This window comes from Rhinolophus ferrumequinum, chromosome 12 (assembly GCF_004115265.2).
Source record: "Rhinolophus ferrumequinum isolate MPI-CBG mRhiFer1 chromosome 12, mRhiFer1_v1.p, whole genome shotgun sequence".
Classification (NCBI taxonomy): Eukaryota; Metazoa; Chordata; class Mammalia; order Chiroptera; family Rhinolophidae; genus Rhinolophus; species Rhinolophus ferrumequinum.
Window position 1 is genome coordinate 9,536,149 of NC_046295.1, and position 22,470 is coordinate 9,558,618.

Genomic DNA, 22,470 nt, shown 5'->3' on the forward strand with positions numbered 1-22,470 from the left:
GTAGTCCCACTTGTTTATTTTTGCTTTTGGTGTTAGATTAAAAAAATCATCGTCAAGACCTATGTGAAGGAGCTGCCTATGTTTTCTTCCAGGAACTTTCTGGTTTCGGGTCTTTAGTTCAAGTCTTTAATCCATTTTGAGTTCACTTTTGTTTATGGTGTATCATAGTGGTTGAATTTACTTATTTATTTATTTCTTTATTTTCCTTTTTTTGCACATGGCTGTCCAGTTCTCCCAACACCATTTATTGAAGAGATTAGCCTTCCCTCATTGTGTATTCTTGGCTCCTTTGTCATAAATTAATTGACCATATATGTATGGGTTATTTTTGGGATGTCTGTTCTGTTTCATTGATCTATATGTTTATGTTTATTCCTTACATACTTTTAAAATTACTAGAGTTTTATAATATAGTTTTAAGTCAGGGAGCATGACGCCTGCAGATTTTTCTAAAACAGGGAACTGGGTGGAACAGGGGACATTGGGAGCTCAAGGCACAGGGGGATGACCTGTTGTTAAGCTATAGGTCAAGGTAAGGTGAGGCCTCTCCTATGGGGGTGGAATGCCAACCAGGCCCTGCTTACGGGTTAGCTGTCCATAACAGATGTCGTCTGTTTTACTTCCTAGTAACTTAAATTTCAAGTCCTTTTTGGTCGGCAGTCCAGCAATGCAACAGCGTTCTTTAAATGGGAAACATGAATCCAAGAGTCATCTCCATTAAACATTACCACAAACAGATTAGTTAAGAGTACCTGATACGGTCTTTTTCATATTGGTTGTAAAGAACCTTTTTCAAGGTGTCCTTTGCACTATACATAATCATCTGTAAATTTTGGTGGTTAAATTCTTTATGGTATATGAATTTTATCACAGTTTTTAAAAATGCAGCCTTAAAAAATACCTGAGATTTCTGCCAATGGAGAGTAACTGGTACCACTCTGGCCATCACCAAAAACAAGTGTTATAAAACTTGACATAATAGGAGGCAACTGATTTCAGCCATTGTGAATTTCAGAGCAGTGATACTTGAGAAAGAGAAATACACATTTTAAACCCTTAGTGCCCTAGCTCTTTGCTTTGCAGATATTTTTCTGATTTCCTTAGAGTTGGAGCTCGAGGGGGTGGTGGTCTTGCTGCACTAAGACATAAGTGGAAATTTGTTGAAAAGATACTTAATACAAGGAAGCTCGTGTATGTGCGCGCGCGTGCTACGGGAGAGAAGGGAATGGCAGAGGCCTGTTTCAGATTCAAAGCGGGTCCTTGGCCAATAGCTGGGTTGAATGCATGCAGGCCAAGCCTCCATGATACCTACCATCAGTTGTGTGTGTTGTTGACTGAGCTAAATTATGACATCAGATGTCATGCCCTGATGTAAGATGTAAGCACTTTTGGTGAGGGTGAGCATTTCTTTATAAGGTGCCAAGCGGGTTATAGTTATACGTTTATATTTGTAAAAACCTATGTTTCCGTGAAGAACTAGTAATATGTAGAAATATTTAAATATTGAAAGTTACTTATTTTATGTGAGGGCTGTGGGTATGGCCCTAGTATGTCCCAGGGCCTGTCTGGTTTTCCTAACAAGGTGACTTTAGGTTCTCTGGCCCTGGTCTGAGCACCAGCTCAGGCATATTCTACCTCTCACTTTCCCTTCTTCCTGGACCTGTAGTGTTGTGGTAAAATTGTTCAATGGTTTAGCAAGAGCTATGTATCTTTTTTTTAAGAATTCTTGATTTTTAAAAAAAATTTTATTGGGTAATATTGAGGAACAGTGTGTTTCTCCAGCGCCCATCAGCTCCAAGTTGTTGTCCTTCAGTCTAGTTGTGGAGGGCGCAGTCCAGCTCCAAGTCCAGTTGCTGTTTTCAGTTTTTGAGTTGCAGGGGGTCGCAACCCACCATCCCATGCAGGAATAGAAACAGCAAGTCTGCTGCCGAGAGCCCGCGCTCTAACCAACTGGCCTTCCTGGCCGCCCCAAGAACAGCTGTGTATTAATGTGTGAGAGACACTGCTGTGTCTTTCAGCGCTTCTCTAATCATTATTTCTGTCCCAATGACATTTTCAATGGCTCTTTTTTGTTAAAACGTAAAAAATATGTCAAAGAGAGAAAACACGTTGACCTAACATTTTGAGATAAGAATCTGAATTTTGGCAAAGAAACTTGGTGTTTCGAAAACTGGCATTTATTCAAGTTCTGTTTAATGTCAGGAGGAAAGCTTTATGTTGTGTTCTCATAGATTGCACTAACTTCTGGAGGATTCCATTCTTTTTCTTCTTCCAGTGTATAAGGTCCAATTTAAAAATCTATCAGTCATAAGAAATAACTGATGCTATAAATGATGCATATTTACCAAAAATATGCTTGTCATGCAGGGTGTCATGTGGGGGTCTCTGGTCCTACTCACCACATAAGAACACAGGATATGATGAGGCCAAAAAGGAACACCAACGGGGCCATAGATAGGGGAGTCAAACCACTATATTCTCGCTGGTGGCTGGGTTGGAGATTGTGCGTTTCCAGCCAGGAGTGCAGTTTCCAGGCTCTCGGCCTCACATGGAAAGGTACTGGCTCAGGTTGTAAATGGCCATCAACTGTGATTGTATGGCCATCAGCTGTGGCTAGTTGGCCGTCAGCTGGAACCAGTGAGCCATTCGCCACTAATATAACTGCCATGGCTACACTAGCAGAAATGGGGGCTAGCAAGAAGATGGTGGCTAGCAAGCGCAGATTGCAGTTAGCACGTCAGAATGAGGGTTGCGGATTGCAGAGAAGTGGACAACAGATTGTGGATAGTGTGGCTCCTGCTTCCTGTGTCTCCAATCCAGCCGCCAGCAAGAATATAATGGTATGATTCTCCTATCTGTGGCTCCGTGGGTGTTCCTTTTTGGCCTCACCATATCCTGCGTTCTTATTGGGGAGCAGGACCAGAGACACCGCATGACACCCTGCATGACAGAGACACAGGAAACAGGATCCACACTATCTGCAACCTGCCATCCGCTTCTCTCTGGCAACCACCATCTTCTTGCTAGCTGCAATCTGCCGTGCCAACTGCAATCCGCCATGCTAACTGCAGTCCGCTCTTGCTACCTCAGCCACCATCTTCTTGCTAGCCCCCATTTGTTGCTAGCATAGCCACGGCAGTTACATTAGTGACCAATTCCTCACTGGTTACAGCTTGACAGCCAACTAGCCACAGCTGATAACCATCCAATCACAGTCGATGGCCATTTACTACCTGAGCCAGCAACTTTCCACGTGAGTCCGAGAGCCTGGAAACAGCATTCCTGGCTCTGTCCTTACAATGCTCATTAGATGTAATTTAATAAAAAGAAGTTCCTGTAATATTATGACCACAGCTCAACTTGCTAATAACACAAGAAGATGCTCACATTGAGTTTAAATAGGATTTTTTTTTTCTGGGATGTGAACCACTTGTGTGATAACAGTGTTCTTATATTGGGTTGTGTATATTTTGATTATTACTTATGACTGTTACTTGCTTTCTATTATCTTTCCTGACGTAAGTCCTGCTACTTATACATACTATCCTTTTATTTGTCAAAGGTAAACAAAATTGGACACAAAGTGGAGAGAACAGATTTAATTGGTAATGTACAGTTGCAGTAGAGAAAATAGTCCAGCGTGAACCGAACTCTACTTCAATTTATACAGAGGTTTCTGGGAGTTTAAAAGGGAAAATGAGGAAAGAGAGGGACGGTGGGCTGGGGCTTAGTAGAGCCAGGGCAAGTGGAAAAGCACAAAAGCAGAAAGGAGGAATCGGTCCTTGTAAAATCCATCTGGGTTTGCTAACAGGCACTTATTGAAATTGGGTTCCTACCCTCTCACAGAGACTGAGAGACAGGTTCCCTAACTTCAGGTGTTGCCTGTAACAAAAAATTATTTGGCTGACTTGATTTTCTTTGGCAGGCACTTTAAAGGGGCTTAATATCATCCTAGGGATGAGTCCTTGAGCTGATACAAACTGTATTTGATTCAAATCATTACAGGCCAAAGTTGGTAGTCATATTTGGCAAACAATCTTAGAAAATCCTAGCTAAAGGTTGGTGAAGTAGAGTAAAATCTTTTTTTCTTTAGTATTGTGTAGGGACAGAGCCAGGAGTGCAGTTTCCAGGCTGTCAGCCTCACATGGAAAGGTGCTGGCTCAGGTAGTAAATGGCCATCAACTGTGATTGGATGGCCATCAGCTGTGGCTAGTTGACTGTCAGCTGTAACCAGTGAGCCATTGGCCACTAATATAACTGCCGTGGATACGCTAGCAGAAAATGGGGGGCTAGCAAGAAGATGGTGGCTGAGCTAGGAAGCGCAGATTGCAGTTAGCAAGTGAGGTTGGTTGGCACAGAGAAGTGGACGGCAGTATGCGGATAGTGTGGATCCTGCTTCCTGTGTTTCCAACCCAGACTCCCCTATCTGTGGCTCCGTGGGTGTTCCTTTTTAGCCACAACATGTCCTGTGTTCCTATGGGGGGAGCGGGACCAGAGACCCTGCATGACACCCTGCATTACATATTGTCGTGCTCCAGTTTTAATTATTTTATTCCCATGTCACAGCCTTATTCCTAAGAGGTATCTCTGTGAACTTCCAAATCTTATGGCAGTTGTGAATTTAAAAGGTACACTCATGGAGATAGTATCCCTATTCTCCTCCCTCCTTTTTCACTTTGTATTGCAAAATTTTCAAGCCACACAGAAAACCACACAATACGCATGTATCTACACCCATTTCCTGTATGTAAAAAAACTAATAATTTTGCCATATTTGCTTTGATTGATTTTTCTGAAAAATTTTGAAATAAATTTACAAAAGTATCATTTTAATCATAAATACTTTAATTATGAGTGCCTTTATAAAACCAGTATGTTTTCCTCCGTTATTTCACTATTGTTTTTACATTAAATTATAACCCCGTGCATATCCAGCTTTCCCGAATTGTAACCACAATGTCTTTGACAGGTGTTGCTTGTTGAATCGGGTGTGTTTTTTTGTTTTGTTTTTTTCTTTTTCGGAAACGACGCTTTGTACGTGGCGGCAAACTTCAAGTTTAACCCCTAAGGTTTGGTGATCCTGAGACAACACGGGGCAAGAGAGAAGGTCAAGGGCAACATCTTAGCAACCACGTAAAGAAGTGGAAAGGTTGCTAAAACGCGAAAATAAGAGGCAGCGGTGTTTTGTGGGAAATGTAGTCTTCTATGGAACTGGCTGGATGCGCAGGACCCTGGGAACGGGTCTTCTGGGCTCCATCGGCTTCTGTACAGCTCTAGTCCCGCCTCCCTGCTTCTGCTCGGTCTTTGGTCGCTTGGAGAACAACACATGGTGGACCTCGTCTTCTGTGCGGGCGCCGATGATTCGCATCTAAAGTGAGAGCGCGGGGTGATGGGGAATCTGGGCGACCTGGAGACCGGCATGAAGCGCGTGGGGGCTTGTGTCTGTGGAGGAGGGAACGGGAGGTCGCGGGAACCCCCAGGCGGGATCCAGTGCAGAGCCCGCCGGTACCTATTGGGGGACCCCGGCCCTTTCGGTTCCCGGGGCGCAGATGGGACTGAGCCCGGTCAGGAGCAGGTGCCCGGTGCGGGCCGGGGTGCAGGGACCTTGTGCCCGGCCCCACCTGCAGCCGGACGGGAGAAAACCCGGTTTTAGCGGCAGGAGGGGAAAGCGCGTTTATAATGAGACCGTGAGAGCCAGAAAGCGCGGGCGGTGAGTCTGCGTGAGAGACGAGCTCTGGGGCTAAAACTACCGGGTCAAGTTCCAGCGCTGTCACCTGTAGGCAGGGCCGACAGAAGGAACCTGCGTCAGAGCCCGGTTTCCCATCGGAAAACTGGGGTTCTGAGAGGTTCTCGCCTATGAAGCAAATAGCCAACTGAGTAAATAACAACTGCCGTTGTGTTCAGAAGACACTTAGGTTTTTCCTGCTCACTGGGTGGCTTATGTAAACCTCACATCCAGTATATGAGGTAGGCGTAACCATCCGCAGTAAAATAAAAGCACACTATTGAGGCTCAGGTTGGTGGAGCGATATGCTCAGGTCACAAGCTTGCGGTGAGGGAGCTCCGACTTAGGAGCAAGTGTGCTTTAAATCTCAGGATTCATCTAAATATAGCACCTTCCTAAAACCATCATTACATCCTTCACAGCACTTGACAGAATGACCTGTCCCTAAATGTCCACGAATAAAATTGGAAGTGAATGTGAATGGACTCTCAGCACTGACAAATGTATTTTGGAATTCCTGGTGTCTCATCAGAATCCTTAGGTCAGACACAGGTTCCTAGCTCTTCCTGCACAGGCAGGTTGTCTGAGTTTTACGTCTGAAATTATAGGAATTCCAAAAGTGTAAGATTTGTGACCCTAAAGAGAACTGTTTCCCAGAGCCAGGTCCCAGATTTTGGGAAACACTTATTTTGGAACAAAGCAGCTCCTGTGATGTAGGAATCGGGAGGGCTCCAGGAACAGGAATATTCCCTGGGAGAGAACAGCCCTGTTCTTACTCTCCTCACCAGAGCTTCCGAGCTGAGGCAGAAGAACGCAGGAAACAGCACGGCCTAAATTTGCAGTCCGAAGTTTTTGACCCTGTGCCTGGATTTGGAGATACTGCCACCTACTGTAGCCACCACACTGGTGTGACAGTGGAGGATTTGGGTCAGCTTTCAGTTAGGCGTGAGCTGGGGTGGCCCAGGAGTATGCTGCCCAAGTGTGGGAGAGCTTGTGAGGGAGAGGTCTGGGGTAAGTGGCAACCAGACACCAGGTGGAAATTCTTTTCCCACTATTGCTTAATGGTCCGCTGCTCCCGTCTCTTCACTCTTTACAACATTGTCCTGCTCTCACACATGTCCATGTGACATTACTGACTTATCCTGACCTCACAGTATTCCAAAACGATGGATCTTGAGGAGTTTCCTTGGATATGTACTTCGGACTCTTGAAAGCTTTAAAGAAATTGGGCCAGAGAGGTTCAGTGACTTGCCAAGGAAAACGCAGTTTGTGACAGCCAGGAGGAAAACAAGTGCAGTTCAGTTTCTCACAGGAAGTCACCAAACACATCTTATGAAAAGGACCTTTTAAGAAACTGTAGCCCAGTTAAAACTAAAATGAAACTTTCCTGCCTTCAAACCCTCCATACTCCTTTTACTGGACTTTCTGTAGATTTTCTCCTTAGAGATATAAGTAGTGTTAATAGGAAAAGAGTTCAGTGATGCAGCCTGAGTATTTCATGCTAATATTAGTGAGAAAGCAATGCCTTATCCTGTCTGTACTTTAATGTAACTAAGTTGTTTATGTTAATCATTCAGAAAATCAACTACGTTGTTCGTTAACCAGGGAGAATTTGAGTCAATGAAAGCTGTGTGGTTTTGTCCATGTGACCACTTCGCGTCTCATGTGGACAGGTGGTGCCGCCCCTGCAGGTTCCTTCTTGACCTCCCAGTTCTCTACACTCTCCCCAGAGCAGCAGAATGCACACAGCTCAGGTGAGTACTTGGTTCATTTCCCAGTTTGCATTGTAATGGATTTATGAGGCCCATAAGGGTACATATATTCAATGCAAAAGGAGAACTAGAAATAAAACCAGTCTTGAGGGAAAATATACACAGTGTCAGCATTAGCTCTGGTGTTTGGTGTGGGGTCTTGGTAAGTAACTTTTGATTTGTATATTCCCTCTAATTGCCAGTTTGCTGAGATTTCACTTTAGTCGTGAATGTACGTCAAATTATATTAAGTACTTTTGTGTATCCATTAAAATACAGACAGAACTTATTTCCTTTATAAATATTGTGAGTAGCTAAATGAATTTTCTAATATTAATTCATGGTTTGATTTCCTGTATGCACCCTACTTGCTGATGAGTTGCTGGATCTTTCTGCTTGTACTTATAAAGAAGTATCGGTATCATATTTAGGTGAGCTTATCATTTCCTTTTCCGTGTTTCCGTCTAAATTTGGTGTTAGGCTTATATTAGTCTCATAAAAAGAAGTGACTGTCATTCTTTTTTTTTTTTTCCTTCGTGTAATGTTTTCTTCCCCTGTATTTTATTTCATAAAAGTTGTTTACAGGGGATTGTTGTGTGAATATTTTGAGTACCAAGTATGTTTATTCAAGATCATAGTTCTCTCCTATGTTTCTCTCTAACCATGTATCTTTCAAAGAGCAGAACTGTTCAGTCAATCAAGTTTTCAGATTTTTTTAGACTTTTATTAGTTATGCTTTTTTGGTCATATGTAAAAAAATCTTAAACAAATATTACAATAAATTCTGTCTTGTTTTTGTAAGTTTTATAATTACAGTCTATGATCTTTGGCGTTACTTTTATGATGCAAGGTATAGATCAAGATTATTACTTTTGGTTATGCATGTTTGATAATACCAACAACATTTGTTGAAAAGAATATACCTTCTCCACTGAATTGCTTTGGCACCTTTGTTGGAATCATTTGATATTATATTATTTGTAGTTCTGTTTCTCAAGTCAGTCTTCTGTTAATGTGTGTCAATCTTTTTGCTAATACTTCACTGGCCCAATTACGGTTGCTTTAAACTAAAAATGAAATCAGTATTGTGACTCTCTCAACCTAGTTCTGTTTTCATAATTGTATTGGATAGTGTAAATTCTTTACCTCTTCCTAAAAGTTTTAGAATCTACCTTTCTGTCTTCAAAATGTGCTCTGATTTTGTGTGTGATTCCAATGACTCTATATGTCAATTTTAGACCTCCCTTTTATGTTCCAAAATCATATAACCAACACTGCAGTGTATAATTCCATCTCTTTGTTGGTAGGTGTCCTTGAGTGCAAATGAAGAACATCCGTCTCAACGTGAACCTCTTTGCCTTGCTTTTATTTCTTCTAATCTCAGTGTATGACTGAGTTAGAGAAAACCCAGTTGTCGTCCCTCCTGTATGTCTCCTTTGCTGCGCACACAGCATATGTTACTTCTGACCCTTCTGGTCACTAAATGTGTGGGTTCTGTTCTCCTACCACGTAAGTGTGTACAACACCAATTGGCATCTTACGATTTAATTGATCTGATACTATGTACATGGAGATAGCATCAGATCCCACAGGTAAAGGACTCAGTTCTACTGGACTGCTCTCACTGCACTGCAGGTACCAACTGCAAGTCCCAGTTGTCACCTGTGCTTGTGACCAATCAGCTATAATGTGAGGTTCCCACAACCCACTCCTTGGCTTTGATTAATTTGCTACAGCAGCTCACAGCACTCAGGGAAAGGAATTCACCGGGTTATTAAAGAACATGGTAAAGGTGAACAGCCAGATGAAGAGATACATTGTGTGAGTCTGGGAGGGTCCTAGCACAGGAGCTTCTGTCCCCATAGTGTTGGGGTGCATCCCTCTCCTGATACATGGCTGTTATGTTCACCAACCCAGAGGCTCTCCAAATGCATACTTTTGGGGTTTTTGGAGGAGTCCTCATGTAGTCATGATCACTTAATAACTTTATTTTCATCCCTCTCTCCCCTCTGGAGAAGTGGGAGGCAGGGCTGAAAATTCAAGCTTCCGATTATGGCCTGGTCTCTCTGGTGACCAGTGCCCGTCCTGGAGCCCACCCACAGTCACCTCATTAAAACAAACGATGCTCCCGGTGCTCTTATCACTAGGAATTTACAAGGTTTTTAGGAGCTCTGTGCTGGGAACCAGGGGCGGAGACCCGTATATCCATATGCTCCTCTGCTTAGGATGGGGTTACATCCTGATAAACCCGTTATACGTTGAAATGCCGTAAGTCAGACATGGAGTTAGTACAGCTAACCTACCGGCCATCATAGCTTAGCCTGGGCTCCCTTCATCGTGCTCAGAACACTTACATTAGCCTCCAGTTGGGCAAAAATCATCTGCCACACAGCCGATAGAGTAATAAAGTGTTGAATATCTCATGTAATTCATTAGGTGTATCACTTTCACAGTATCATAACGGTAAAAATTGTAAGTCGAATCATCAGAACTCGGGCATCTGTATACATATTTTCCCTTATCTCACAGTGTCATCAGTATTTACCCAGCTGCTCATGTGGCTTCTCTAGGTACAGCTGTGAAGAAATATAGTGATCAAAATTTTATTCCTTTCTCTTTAAGGAATCTGTTTCCCATTCTTCCTCCCCATTGATTTACCTTAATAAACGCCATTTTTCTCTCTTTAATTTTCAAGTTATGTAAACTACAAAAACAGTTCACCCATTTCTCCTACCCATCATCCTTTGCCTCTGGCAACCACCAATCTATTGTCACTATGACCTCACGTGTTTTTTTGTTTCTTTGTACGCTCCCATATACGAGGTCTGACAATTCGCGAACTCATCCTAGAAAATGTGGTACATACGTCATTGCTGAATATCACTATGGTCCCTTCGAAGTACTCTCCATCAGAAACTATGCACCAACACCAGTACCTAGTCCACCCTTCAAAGCAGTTTTGGAAGTCTTTTTCTGGAATGGTTATCAGCCCAGGCACCCTAATCAGAGGTGTCATCGTGTTACCCTTGATGTCCTGAATGTCATAAAAATGTCTTTCTTTCAATATATCCTTTATCTTCCGGTAAAGAAACAAGTTATTGGGGGCCAGATCAGTTGAGTAGGGAGGGTGTTCCAATACAGTTATTTGTTTACTGTCAAAACTTTCCGTCACAGACTGCCATGTGAGCTGGTGCATTGTCGTGATGCAAGAGCCATGAATTGTTGGCAAAGAGTTCAGGTCGTCTAAATTTTTCATGCAGCCTTTTCAGCACTTCCAAATAGTACACGTGGTTAACTGTTTGTCCAGTTGGTCAAATTCATAATGAATAATCCCTCTATTATCAAAAAAGGTCAGCAACATCATTGCCAAAATTTGCGAACTTAATTGTCCGTCCTTCGTTCGAGAGATCATCTAGTATTGACTTATTTCACTTTGCATAATGTCCTCAAGGTCCTTAAATTGGTGTCTTCTGTTTTGCTAAGTAAAACTTTCTCCCCTGTTGCACAGCATTGCATCTAAACGCCAAATCTGATGATGCGTACAACCTCCAGTGCTTACCTGTGTCTTTTTGTTGGTTTCCCTATTATCCCAGCAGAGAACTCAAAGGGGTGTGTGTACCCTAGAGAGTGCCTAGGACAGTCCACTAGGGCACAGGAAAAGATGACAGGAAGCCTGGTTATAAAACTGTATCTAAAACACAAGTCACTAAGCTTTATAATTAGTATATTAACTGACAGTCTATGGTATATAATTTAGAAATAAATACAAATATATCAGGGCATTAGACTAATCTTTGTACCAATTATGTGAGTACCCCTACAGTGTAAGACAATGATATGCCATCATAGGGTTCCGTTATAAAAGTTGTTTTAATTCTCAACAGTAATTCTGATAAAAATTAGTTTGCTAAGGTATTTACCGTGTCACCTGTTTCTGAACCCTTGTGATTGAGTAAGAAATATGCTGTTACAGGCCTCAGTGTCCTTCAAGGACGTGACTGTGGAGTTCACCCAGGAGGAGTGGCAGCACCTGGGCCCTGCTCAGAGGGCCCTCTACAGAGACGTGATGCTGGAGAACTACAGCCACGTTGTCTCTGTGGGTGAGCAGACCTGACCACCTCACTCCTCTGGAATGCAATTCTATTTTCCCTCTCTCCCTCTTAATATTGAAATTACTTTTATTGGGGTGCAATTAACAGAAATTAAAGTCAGTAATGTTCATTGTATAATTTGAGTAGTTTTGGAAATGTCTATAGGAGATTACCACCACCAAAATAATTATATAAAATATTTTTGTCACCCCTAAAAGTTTTCTGGTAGCTCTTTGCAGTCATTTTTCTCCTTCGATCCCTTTCCCTGGTTCCTGTCAGCCACTGATGTACTTTCTGTTGCAATCGTTTTCCATTCTAGAATTTTATGTACACAATAGAGTATTTAGTTTTTTTCTTGATTCTTTTTCTTAGCCATTTTAATTTTATTAAATTTACGGTGGTTACGTTGGTTAATAACATGATATAGGTTTCAAGTGTAGAAGTGTATAATGCATCATTTGTATATTGCATCGTGTGTTCACCACCCAAAGTCAAATCTCCTTCTGCACCATATATTTGACTCCCCTTTACCCTTTCTTTCTCTCTCTCTTTTTTTTTTTAATTAAAGTGTATTGGAGTGACAATTGTTAGTAAAGTTACATAAATTTCAGGTGTATAATTCTATATAACATCATCTATGAATCCCATTGTGTGCTCACCAGCCAGAGTCACTTCTCCTTCCATCACCACATATTTGATCCCCCTTACCCTCATCTACCACTCCTTTCCCCCCTGACTCTCTGGTAAAACCACTAAACTATTGTCTGTGTCTATGAGGTTTTGTTTCTCATTTCTTGTCTAGTTCTTTAGTTCTTTTTGGTTTATGTACCACATATCAGTGAAATCATACGGTTCTCTACTTTTTCTGTCTGACTTATTTCGCTTAGCATTATAATCTCAGATCCACCCACGTTGTCACAAATGCTCCTATTTCATCTTTTCTTACCCGCCGAATAGTATTCCATGTGTATATGTACCACAACTTATTTATCCATTCATCTATCGAAGGACATTTTGGTTGTTTCCATGTCTTAGACACCATAATAAAGCAGCAATGAACATTGGAAGACTCTTGTCTTTGTGTATAAATGTTATCAGATTTTTGGGGTAAATACCCAGGAGAGGGATTGCTTACTTATATGGTAATTGTATTCGTAATTTTTTGACGAACCTCCACTCTGCCTTCCATAGCAGCTGCACCAGTCTGCATTCCCACTAACAGTATATGAGGGTTCCTTTTTCTCCACAGCCTCCTCAACACTTGTTACTATTGTCGTGATAGCCATTCTAACCGGGGTGAGGTGAAACCTCATTGTGGTTTTTATTTGCATTTCTCTGATGATTAGTGATGTTGAGCATTTTTTTCATATGTCTATTTGCCATTTCTGTGTCCTCTTCGGAGAAATATCTCTTCAGGTCCTCTGCCCATTTTTCAATTGGGTTGTTTGTTTTCTTGTTGAGTTGTATAAGTTCCTTGTACATTTTGGATATTACCCTTTGTCGGAGGCACTGTTTGCAAAAATCTTCTCCCATTATGTTGGTTACCTCTTTATTTTGTCGATGTTTCTTTGCTGTGCAGAAGCTTTTAAGTTTGATGTAGTCCCATTCATTTATTTTAGCTTTTACTTCCCTTGCATTTGGAGTCAAATTCATAAAATGCTCTTTGAACCCAAGGTCTGTAAGTTTAGTACCTGTGTTTTCTTCTATGCAGTTTATTGTTTGAGGTCTTATGCTTAAGTCTTTGATCCATTTTGAATTAATTTGGTACATGGTGACAGATAGCAGTCCAGTTCATTTTTTGCCTGTGGCTTTCCAATTCTGCCATCACCATTTATTGAAGAGGCTGTCTTTTCTCCACTGTATGTTTTTTGCTTCATTGTCAAAAATTATCTGTCCATATTTATGTGGTTTTATTTCTGCGTTCTCAGTTCCATTCCCTTGGTCTGTGTGTCTGGTTTTCTGCCAGTACCATGCTGTTTTGATTATTGTTGCCTGTAGTACAACCTAAAGTCAGAGAGTGCGATACCTCCAGCATTGTTCTTTTTTCTTAGGATTGCTTTGGCTATTTGGGGTCTTTTGTGGTTCCAAACATATATGATGATTTTTTTGTTCTATTTCTTTAAAAATGCCATTGGGATTTTGATGGGGATTACATTAAATCTGTATATTGCTTTGAGTAATATGGTCATTTTAACTATGTTGATTCTTCCAATCCATGAGCACGGAATGTCTTTCCTTTTTTTGTGTCTTCTTCAATTTCTTTTAAAAATGTCTTGTACTTTTCAGCATATAGGTCTTTCACGTCCTTGGTTAAGTTTATTCCTCGGTATTTGATTCTTTTTGTTGCAGTTGCAAAAGGAATTGTTTTTCAATTTCCTTTTCTGAGATTTCATTGTTAGTATATAGGAATGAAATGGACTTTTATACGTTGATTTTGTAGCTGGCAACTTCACTGTATTCGTTGATTGTTTCTAATAGCTTTTTGTTGGAATCTTTAGAGTTTTCTGTATATAGCATCATGTCATCTGCAAAGAGTGACAATTTAACTTCTTCATTCCCAATTTGGATGCCTTTTATTTCTTTCTCTTGCCTGATTGTTCTGGTGAGGACTTCCAACGCTTTGTTGAAAAGCAGAGGTGATAGGAGACAGCCCTGCCGTGTTCCCGAACGTAGAGCAAAGGGCTTCAGTTTTTTCACCATTAATTATGAGATTAGCTGAGGGTTTGTCATACATGGCCTTTATTATGTTAAGGTATTTTCCTTCTGTACCTATTTGATTAAGTGTTTTAATCACAAATGAATGTTGTATCTTGTCAAATGCTTTTCTGCATCAATTGATATAATCATATGATTTTTGTCCTTTATTTGTTTATGTGATGTATCACATTGATGCATTTGCATATGTTGAAACATCCTTCTGCCCATGGGATAAACCCCACTTGGTGACGATGAATGATCTTTTTTAATTCATTGTTGCACTCGATTTGCTAGAATTTTGTTTAGGATTTTGCATCTGTATTCATCAGAGATATTGGTCTGTAGGTTTCTTTTTTTGTGTTATCCTTACCAGGTTTTGGTATTAGGGTAGTGTTGGCCTCATAAAATGAGTTAGGGAGTACTGTGTCTTCATCCATATTTTGGAAGATTTTGAGCAGGGTATTAGATCCTCTTTGAAGGTTTGGTAGAGTTCACTAATGAAGCCATCTGGTCCCGGACTTTTGCTTTTGGGAAGGTTTGGATGACTGATTCAATTTCCTTACTGGTGATCGGTCTATTTAAGTTTTCCAATTCTTCATGATTCAGCCTAGGAAGGCTCTATGTTTCTAAGAATTTGTTCATTTCTTCTAGGTTATTGAATTTGGTGGTATATAGTCCTCATAGTATTCTTGGATGATCCTTTATATTTCTGTGGCATCTGTGATAACTTCCCCTCTTTCATTTCTGATTTTATTTATTAGTGTCTTTTCTCTTTTTATCTTGGTGAGTCTAGCCAAGGGTTTGTCAATTTAGTTAATCTTTCAAAGAACCAGCTCTTTGTCACATTAATTTTTTCTATTGTCTTTTTGTTCTCTATTTCATTTAGTTCTGCTCTGATTTTTATTACTTCCTTTCTTCTGCTGAGCTTGGGTTTCATTTGTCTTCTTTTTTCCAGTTCTTTAAGCTCTAACGTGAGGTTATTTATTTGAGATTTTTCTTGTTTCTTGAGATAGGCCTGTAATGATATAAATTTCCCTGTTAAGACTACTTTTGCTGCATCCCAGAAATTTTGGTAGGATGTATTTTCATTCTCATTTGTTTCTGTGTAACTTCTGATCTCTCCTCTTATTTCTTCTTTGACCCGGTCGTTCTTTAAATGTATGTTGTTTAATCTCCACGTATTTGTTGTTTTTCCTCCTTTTTTTGCAGTTGATAAACAATTTCAAAACCTTGTGATCAGAGAATAGCCTTGGTATGATTTCAGTCTTCTTAAATTTGCTGAGGTTAGTTTTATGTCCCAATATATGGTCTATCCTTGAGAATGTTCCATGTACAGTATAAAAAAATGTATAGTCTGATTTTCTAGAATGAAGTGCTCTGTACATGTCACTTATGTCCATTTTATCTAATGTGTGTCATTTAGGGCTGTTATTTATTTATTTTCTATTTGGATGATCTATGCATAGTTGTCAATGACGTATTTGGAGCCCCTACTATAATTGTGTTTTGGTCAGTTTCTCCCTTGTGCTCTGTTAGTAGTTGCTTGATATATTTCGATGCTTCCTGATTGGGGACATAAATATTGATGACTGTTGTATCTTCTTATTGTATAGTCCCTTTTATCATTGTGAAATATCCATCTTTGTGTCTTGTACCTTTTTTATCCTGAAGTCTGTTTCATCTGATATCAGTATAGCTATACCTGATTTTCTCCGAATCCCTTTTGTTTGGAGTGTCAATTTCCACCCTTTCACTTTCAGTCTGTATTTGTCCTTGTGGTTGAGATGTGTCTTTCGGAGGCGGCATACGGTTAGGTTTAGTTTTTTGATCCATTCTGCTACTCTGTGCCTTTTATTGATGAGTTCAGTCCATTTACATTTAGGGTAGTTATTGATGTGTGATGATTTCCTGCCATTCTATCTTTGGTTTTCTGGTAGGACACTGTCTCCATTGTTTCTTTGCCTTTTTGTTGCTGTTATTTCAGTGTGGTGATATTCTATGATTTTCCCCTGTGTTTCTTTTTCTTTAAATATTATGTATTTCAGTTCTGGATTTTTTTTGAGTGGTTACCATTAAGTTTATGTAAAAGAATGTTTCATATTTGGAGTATTCCATTTTCTTCACCATGCTTACTTTCTCCATTCCTGTATTCCGGTTCGGGCCTTTACTCTCCCCCCTTTTATGTTTTTGTTGTCACAAATTATCCCTATTTATCCTGTGAGTTGGTTTCTGAGCTGCAGTAGCAAGTCGTCTTTTTCCTCTATTTTTTTTCCATGTGTTTTTTTTCTTTTCTTCTTTACCCTGTATGTTATGTTTAAATGTGTAGTGTCCTATTTGGTGTACCGGTTGCCATTTCCTGCTTCAGTCTGTCTGTTCGTAATTCTACTCATGGTTTTGTATTCTTTTGCTTTTTTGTTTCAGGTCAAATAGCCTCCAGTATTTCTTTTAGTGCAGGTCGTATGTTAGAAAATTCCCTCAGCTTTTATACATATGAAAAGGCCTTTATTCCTCCTTCATACCTAAAGGATATTTTTGCTGGATATGTTATTCTTGGCTCATAATTTCTCTCTTTCAGTAGTTTGAGTATTTTAGTCTGCTCCTTCCTGGCTTGTAGAGTTTCTGCTGAAAAATCTGATGATAATCTAATGGGCTTTCCTTTGTAAGTTACTGTCTTCTTTTCCCTGGCTGCCTTGAGGAATCTTTGTCGTTAATTTTTGATAGCTTCAATACAATGTGCCTTGGAGAAGGCCTGTTGGGATTGAGGTAATTAGGTGCTCTATTTGCTTCTTGGATTCGAGGATCCAGTTTTTTCCACAAATTTGGGAAATTGTCGTTGAGTACTTGTTTGAGTACACTCTCTGTTCCCTTCGCCCTTTCTTCTCCTCCTGGTATGCCCATTATTCTTATATTGCCCTTTCTGATGGAGTCAGAAAGTTCTTGTAGAGTTCTTTCATTTCTTTTTAACTCTCAACTCTCTCTTCTTCTTCCATCTCTGTCATTTCCAAATTTCGATCTTCGATGTCAGTGATTCTTTTCTTCATCTGGTGAGCTCTATTACCTAAGCTGGTGTTTCAATTTTCATTTCTTCTGTTTAGTTCTTAATCTCCAGAAATTCTATTTGGTTCTTTTTTAAAATTTCAATCTCTTTGGTAAAATGTTCATTTTGTTCTTTGATTGTGTTTCTGAGTTCATTATGAACTACCTCTCAGTGTTTCCTTGTATCTCGTTGAGTTTTTTAAGAACTGCAATCTTGAATCTCTGTCATTTAAGTCACATATTTCCATGTACTTAAGTTCATTTTCTGGAAACTTTTCATTTTCTTTCTGACCTGCTTTGTTACCTTGGTTATTCATGGCAATTAATGAATTATTGTTTCTCTTCCTGGCATCTACAGGAGTAGGTTCTGCAGCAGGTTGATAGGAAGAGGTCTTTCTTTTGCTTTCCAGTAGGTGTTGGTAGAGTGTTTTATTTTGTCTCCAATTACAGCCTTTTATTCTCTCTCATGCTGTTGTGGCTTCTCACACAATGGGGGGATTCCCTGGAAGGTGGGCTTCTACTCTGAGCAGGTTGCCTTGGTCTCAGGGTACTGCCTGTGTTGGGGGATGTAGAGAGCTTCTGAAGTTTGGAAGCTCTTCCTGCGCCAGATTCAGGGCCTGCGTATTTCAGCGGCTCTGTTTACCCCTGCAGGGATCCACCCAGATAGTTGGGGGCAGGGGCGGGTGGGTTATGACAGGTGGTCCAGAGCAATATTGGCGACCACTAGCAGTCCATCCTGCACCCAAGACTCTTTCTCCTTTGCCGGAACTAGTTGGGCCATGAGTCCATGACTGTAGGCCGCAGTTCTCAAATCTGCAAATATTCTGTTCTTTTGATCTCACAGTGCTACCGTTCCACTTCTAGCACTGGAAGGTGGGGGTGGGCGAGCTCTGCGAGGATGGGAAGGGGTCAGTTAGGCTCCGTGCGTAAGCCTTCCATTCTCTGATTGGCAGTGAAGGCTTAAACCGCTGTTTTCACCCTTCTTCCCTTAGTCTTTGCTCTGAGGTCTCTGCTGTGAGGGTGGGGTTCAGTTGTGTTACATGCTGATCCCTTAGGCAGGACTGTGGGCCATAGGGAAGCACTAGCAATCTGAATTCTTCCCTCTCCTGCGACTGTGGTACCTCCGCAGCTCGGAGTTCCAGTCTGCATATGTCCTATGGCCTGTGGTCGGCGCACGTCTCCTACTTACCCTTCCCATCTCTCCCACTAGCCTAATTTGCCCACCTTTAGATGCTTTCAATTGCACGTCTCTTAGTTTTGCCTGTCTGCTGCTCAGGGAGTCCTTTGTGGAATTATAGTTGTTCAATTTGTTGTAAATTGCTGGAGAGATTTCAAGAGGCTCACCTCACGTCGTCATTTCTATGACGTTATCTCCCATGATCTCCTTTATCCAAACCCTTTCTCTGCTGGAACCTCTAAAAACCTTTAAGCATGATTTTTTTATTGTTTGCTATTGAATTTATACCATTCTCTGATTTTTTTCAGTTCCCAGGACCCAACTTTCTTAAAACCTTTGGTTCCCAATTCATTGTTCCTTTCCTTTATGACCAAGTTTGTAAGTTATATTTTAAAATGCCAAAGTATACATGATATTCAACTCCAATTTCTTTTCTTTTTTTCCAATTACAGCAAACTTCCTGCCACCCAAGGAAAGTGAGTATAGTTAACATATACTTGGAATTACTACAGTATTCGAAGACTTAGCAAGAAATAAAGCTGTTAAATGTATAGTAAGGCAAATGTCTGTAAGACTTTTGGCATAAAAAATGTGTTAAATTTAATAAGCATTTTTTAAATTTCTCACGTTTAGAAGACTGGCGACTTGATCATTTAGAGAAGACCCAAAAAAACCAAGACAAGTATTTATATCAAGTTTTATTCACCACCAACCGACCATTGACTAATGAACAAGAGAAAGTTTCAGGAAAACCATTTAATCTGGGCAGATACATTGTTCCTTCAAGAAAAATGTTATCTGCAGATGACACTATAGGGCCTACATACTTGGATTTCTACCAATTGGCTCCTCATAGTTACTCAAGAAAGATGACTAATGAGTTTAATGCATCTCACTCCAATACTAGAAGTGAGAGAAGAAATACTGGAGAGAAGTCTTTTGATTACAATCAAAATTTGCAAACTTTTAATGGTGTGGAGGAACTTATTTTGGGGCAGTGTTTTGAATGTAATGAATGTGGTAATACTTTGCATGATAAGGCTGCGTTCATTACATGGAACAGTGCTTACACAAAAGAAGCATCTTATAAACTTGGAAGGAAACTATGTGATAAATCTTCTCTTGTTGTTTCTGTAAGTTTTCACACAGAGAAGAGTCAGTGTGAATTTCATGAAGATAAATGTAATAAAATTGGGAACAATTTTGAGAGGATTGCTCAACTTCACAGAACTGATACAACAGAGAAAACTTTTGATCAAAAAGCACGTTTCAGAGAATATCAGAGAAGTCAGACAGGAATGCAACCCCTTGAGTGTGGGAAAAATATGAGCCACAATTCACCTATTAACATACAACAGAGAACTAACACATTAGAGCTATCTTGTGATAATAAGACATGTAATGAAACTTTCGGTTCTCAGTCACCCTTCCATATACAGAGGAGAACTCATGGGAGGGAACAACACTGTGAGTGTAATGAATGTCAAGAATCCTTCTCAAAGAGGTCGTCCGTCATTTTACATCGAAGGAGTCATATAGGTAAGAAAATTTATGAATGTAATGAATGTGGGACAGCTTTTTCCTGGAAACTATCCCTAATTGTACATCAGAGAACTCACACAGGGGAAAAACCGTATGAATGTAATGAGTGTGGAAAAGCTTTCACCACCATGTCAAACCTCAGACAACATCAGAGAACTCACACAGGGGACAAACCCTATAAGTGTAATGAATGTGGAAGAGCTTTCACCCGCGTGTCAAACCTGAGAAGACATCAGAGAACTCACATGGGGAAGAAACCCTACGAATGTAATGAATGTGGGAAAGCTTTCATCTCCTTATCACAGCTCAGAGAACATCAGAGAACTCACACAGGGGAGGAACCCTATCAATGTAATGAATGTGGGAAAAGTTACACCCAGAAGTCAAGCCTTGGAAAACATCAGAGAATTCTCACTGGGGAAAAACTCTATGAATGTACTGAATGTGGAAAAACTTTCAGCCAGAGGTCATGCCTTAAAAATCATGAGAGAGTTCACACTGGGGAGAAACCCTATGAATGCAATGAATGTGGAAAAACTTTCAGCCAGAAGTCATATCTTGGAAAACATCTGAGCATTCACCACAGGACAGAAACCCTACGAATCTGAAAGAGTTTATTTTCATGTCATACCTCAAAGGACATCAGAGAATTCATGAAGGGGAAAAACTCTGTGATATGAAATGTGGGAAATTTTTTCTCTGGAAATCTGCCTTCATAATACATCAGAGACTGCATATAGGGTGAAATGCTACAAAAGTAACTGATGCAAAAAAGGTTTTGTTTTCAACTTAACTCACAAAATTGAACTTATGAAACAATTCACACAGGGGCGTGTAGTGATTTATACACTCTCTACAATGAGTCTCACCTATGAAAACATCAGAAAACTCACAAAGGTGAAAATCCTATAAAGGTGGTAATGTAGGAAAATCTTCATAGAGTTGTCAGAGGTTAAAAGCCAAGGGGAGGAAAAAAACTTTTTCTTATGCTCTGTTACTCTTATTGGCTGGAGCCCTGCAGATTGAAAGACGTTAACAGGAGAAAATGGTTTATTTCATATGCTTTTGGAGATCCTCACATAAATGAAATGAAAACTCCAAAGACGTGATCAGACCTGGAGGTTTATGTGCCATTTGAACAAAAGGACAAAACATTTGCGAAGAAGTCTCAAAAGATTAGGGTTTAGAGCTTCTATAGTCGTAAGTTTTGGGAAGGTCACTACACGAGGAAACCAATGGAAGATAAGTGTATTTCATTAAGATTTGTTTCTGCAGATATCAGTTGGGGCCATCTACAATGATAGGAGTTGTCTTCTCTTGCTGATACCAGAGGGGATGGGGAACACCTTTATGAAGGAGGATTTATACCCTACCTTTCGGCAGATGGGGAGAGACTGAAAAGGTTTTTCTGTGTACTGTTTTTCAGTTTCTTTCACTCAAAATACTTCTTTTGCCAAAGTGGCATAATTTGGCTTTCGTATTTCTTATTGATCATATCAGGGCGTAAGCTTATAAATGTGATAGAAGTAAGGAAGATTTCCACCGGAAGTCAAACCTCAGAGAACATCAGAAAACTCACAGGGAATTTGACATGATTGTAATAAATATGGAAAAACCTTCATCCAGACATCAAATCTTGCATTACATCAGAGAACTCACACAAATGAAACATCCCTGAAAATGTTACAGAACTTGGAATGCTTTCCACCAGAAAACATACTTTTAAGAACATCAGAGAACTCACAGGGGATAAATTGTAAAGATGAATGTAGGGAAAGTTACAAGTCGGTCAGAAGAGATTGCAGAACTTACAGAAGAGACTAAAATTTATTAAGCTGATGAACATGGAAATTCCTCAGGAAGCTCCTCACCAAATATAAGAGAACTGTCTTAGGCTATTATACAAAATACCATAGAGTGGTTAGCTTAAATAACAAACATTGATTTCTCACCTTTCTGGAAAGTGGAGAGTCCAAGATTAAGGCGCTGGCAGATTTGGTGTGTAGTGTGGATCCACTTCTTGGTTCGTATATGGCCATCTTCTTGCGGTTTCCTCACATGGAGGAAGGGGCAAGGGAACTCTTCTGGGTCTCTTTAATAAAGACTCTGCCCTAATGACTTCATCACCTTCAAAGGCCTGCACCTCCAAATCCCAGCACCTTTGGGATTAGATTTCAACACATGAATTTGGGGAGGACATAACGTTAAGTTATTAGCAAGTACTTACACTGGAAGAAAACCCTCAAAGTGTATATAGACAGTCTTTCAACCACTAAGGATAAGTTTAGTCCTTTCGGGACATCAGACAATTCTCTGGGGAAAGAAACATTGTGAAGATAATTAATATAAGAAATATTCTGTATGCATTCAACCGTCTGCAATCTTCCACTATGGATAAATACTGACTGTTTAATGAAAATGTGAAAGCTTTCTGTCAAAGATTGAATCTTA

At 40.2% G+C, this 22,470-nt stretch overlaps 1 protein-coding gene across 1 annotated transcript; it reads left to right on the forward strand.

Annotated features, from left to right (window-relative positions):
- Positions 1 to 6,717: 6,717 nt before the first annotated feature.
- On the forward strand, positions 6,718 to 21,560 carry LOC117031492 (zinc finger protein 782-like). Its single transcript, XM_033121999.1, is given in 6 exon segments — positions 6,718 to 6,736; positions 7,399 to 7,479; positions 11,450 to 11,576; positions 18,930 to 18,953; positions 19,111 to 20,600; positions 20,602 to 21,560. Coding segments are annotated over 5 exon segments (1,731 nt in total). The 5' UTR covers positions 6,718 to 6,736; positions 7,399 to 7,464; the 3' UTR covers positions 20,677 to 21,560.
- Positions 21,561 to 22,470: the final 910 nt, after the last annotated feature.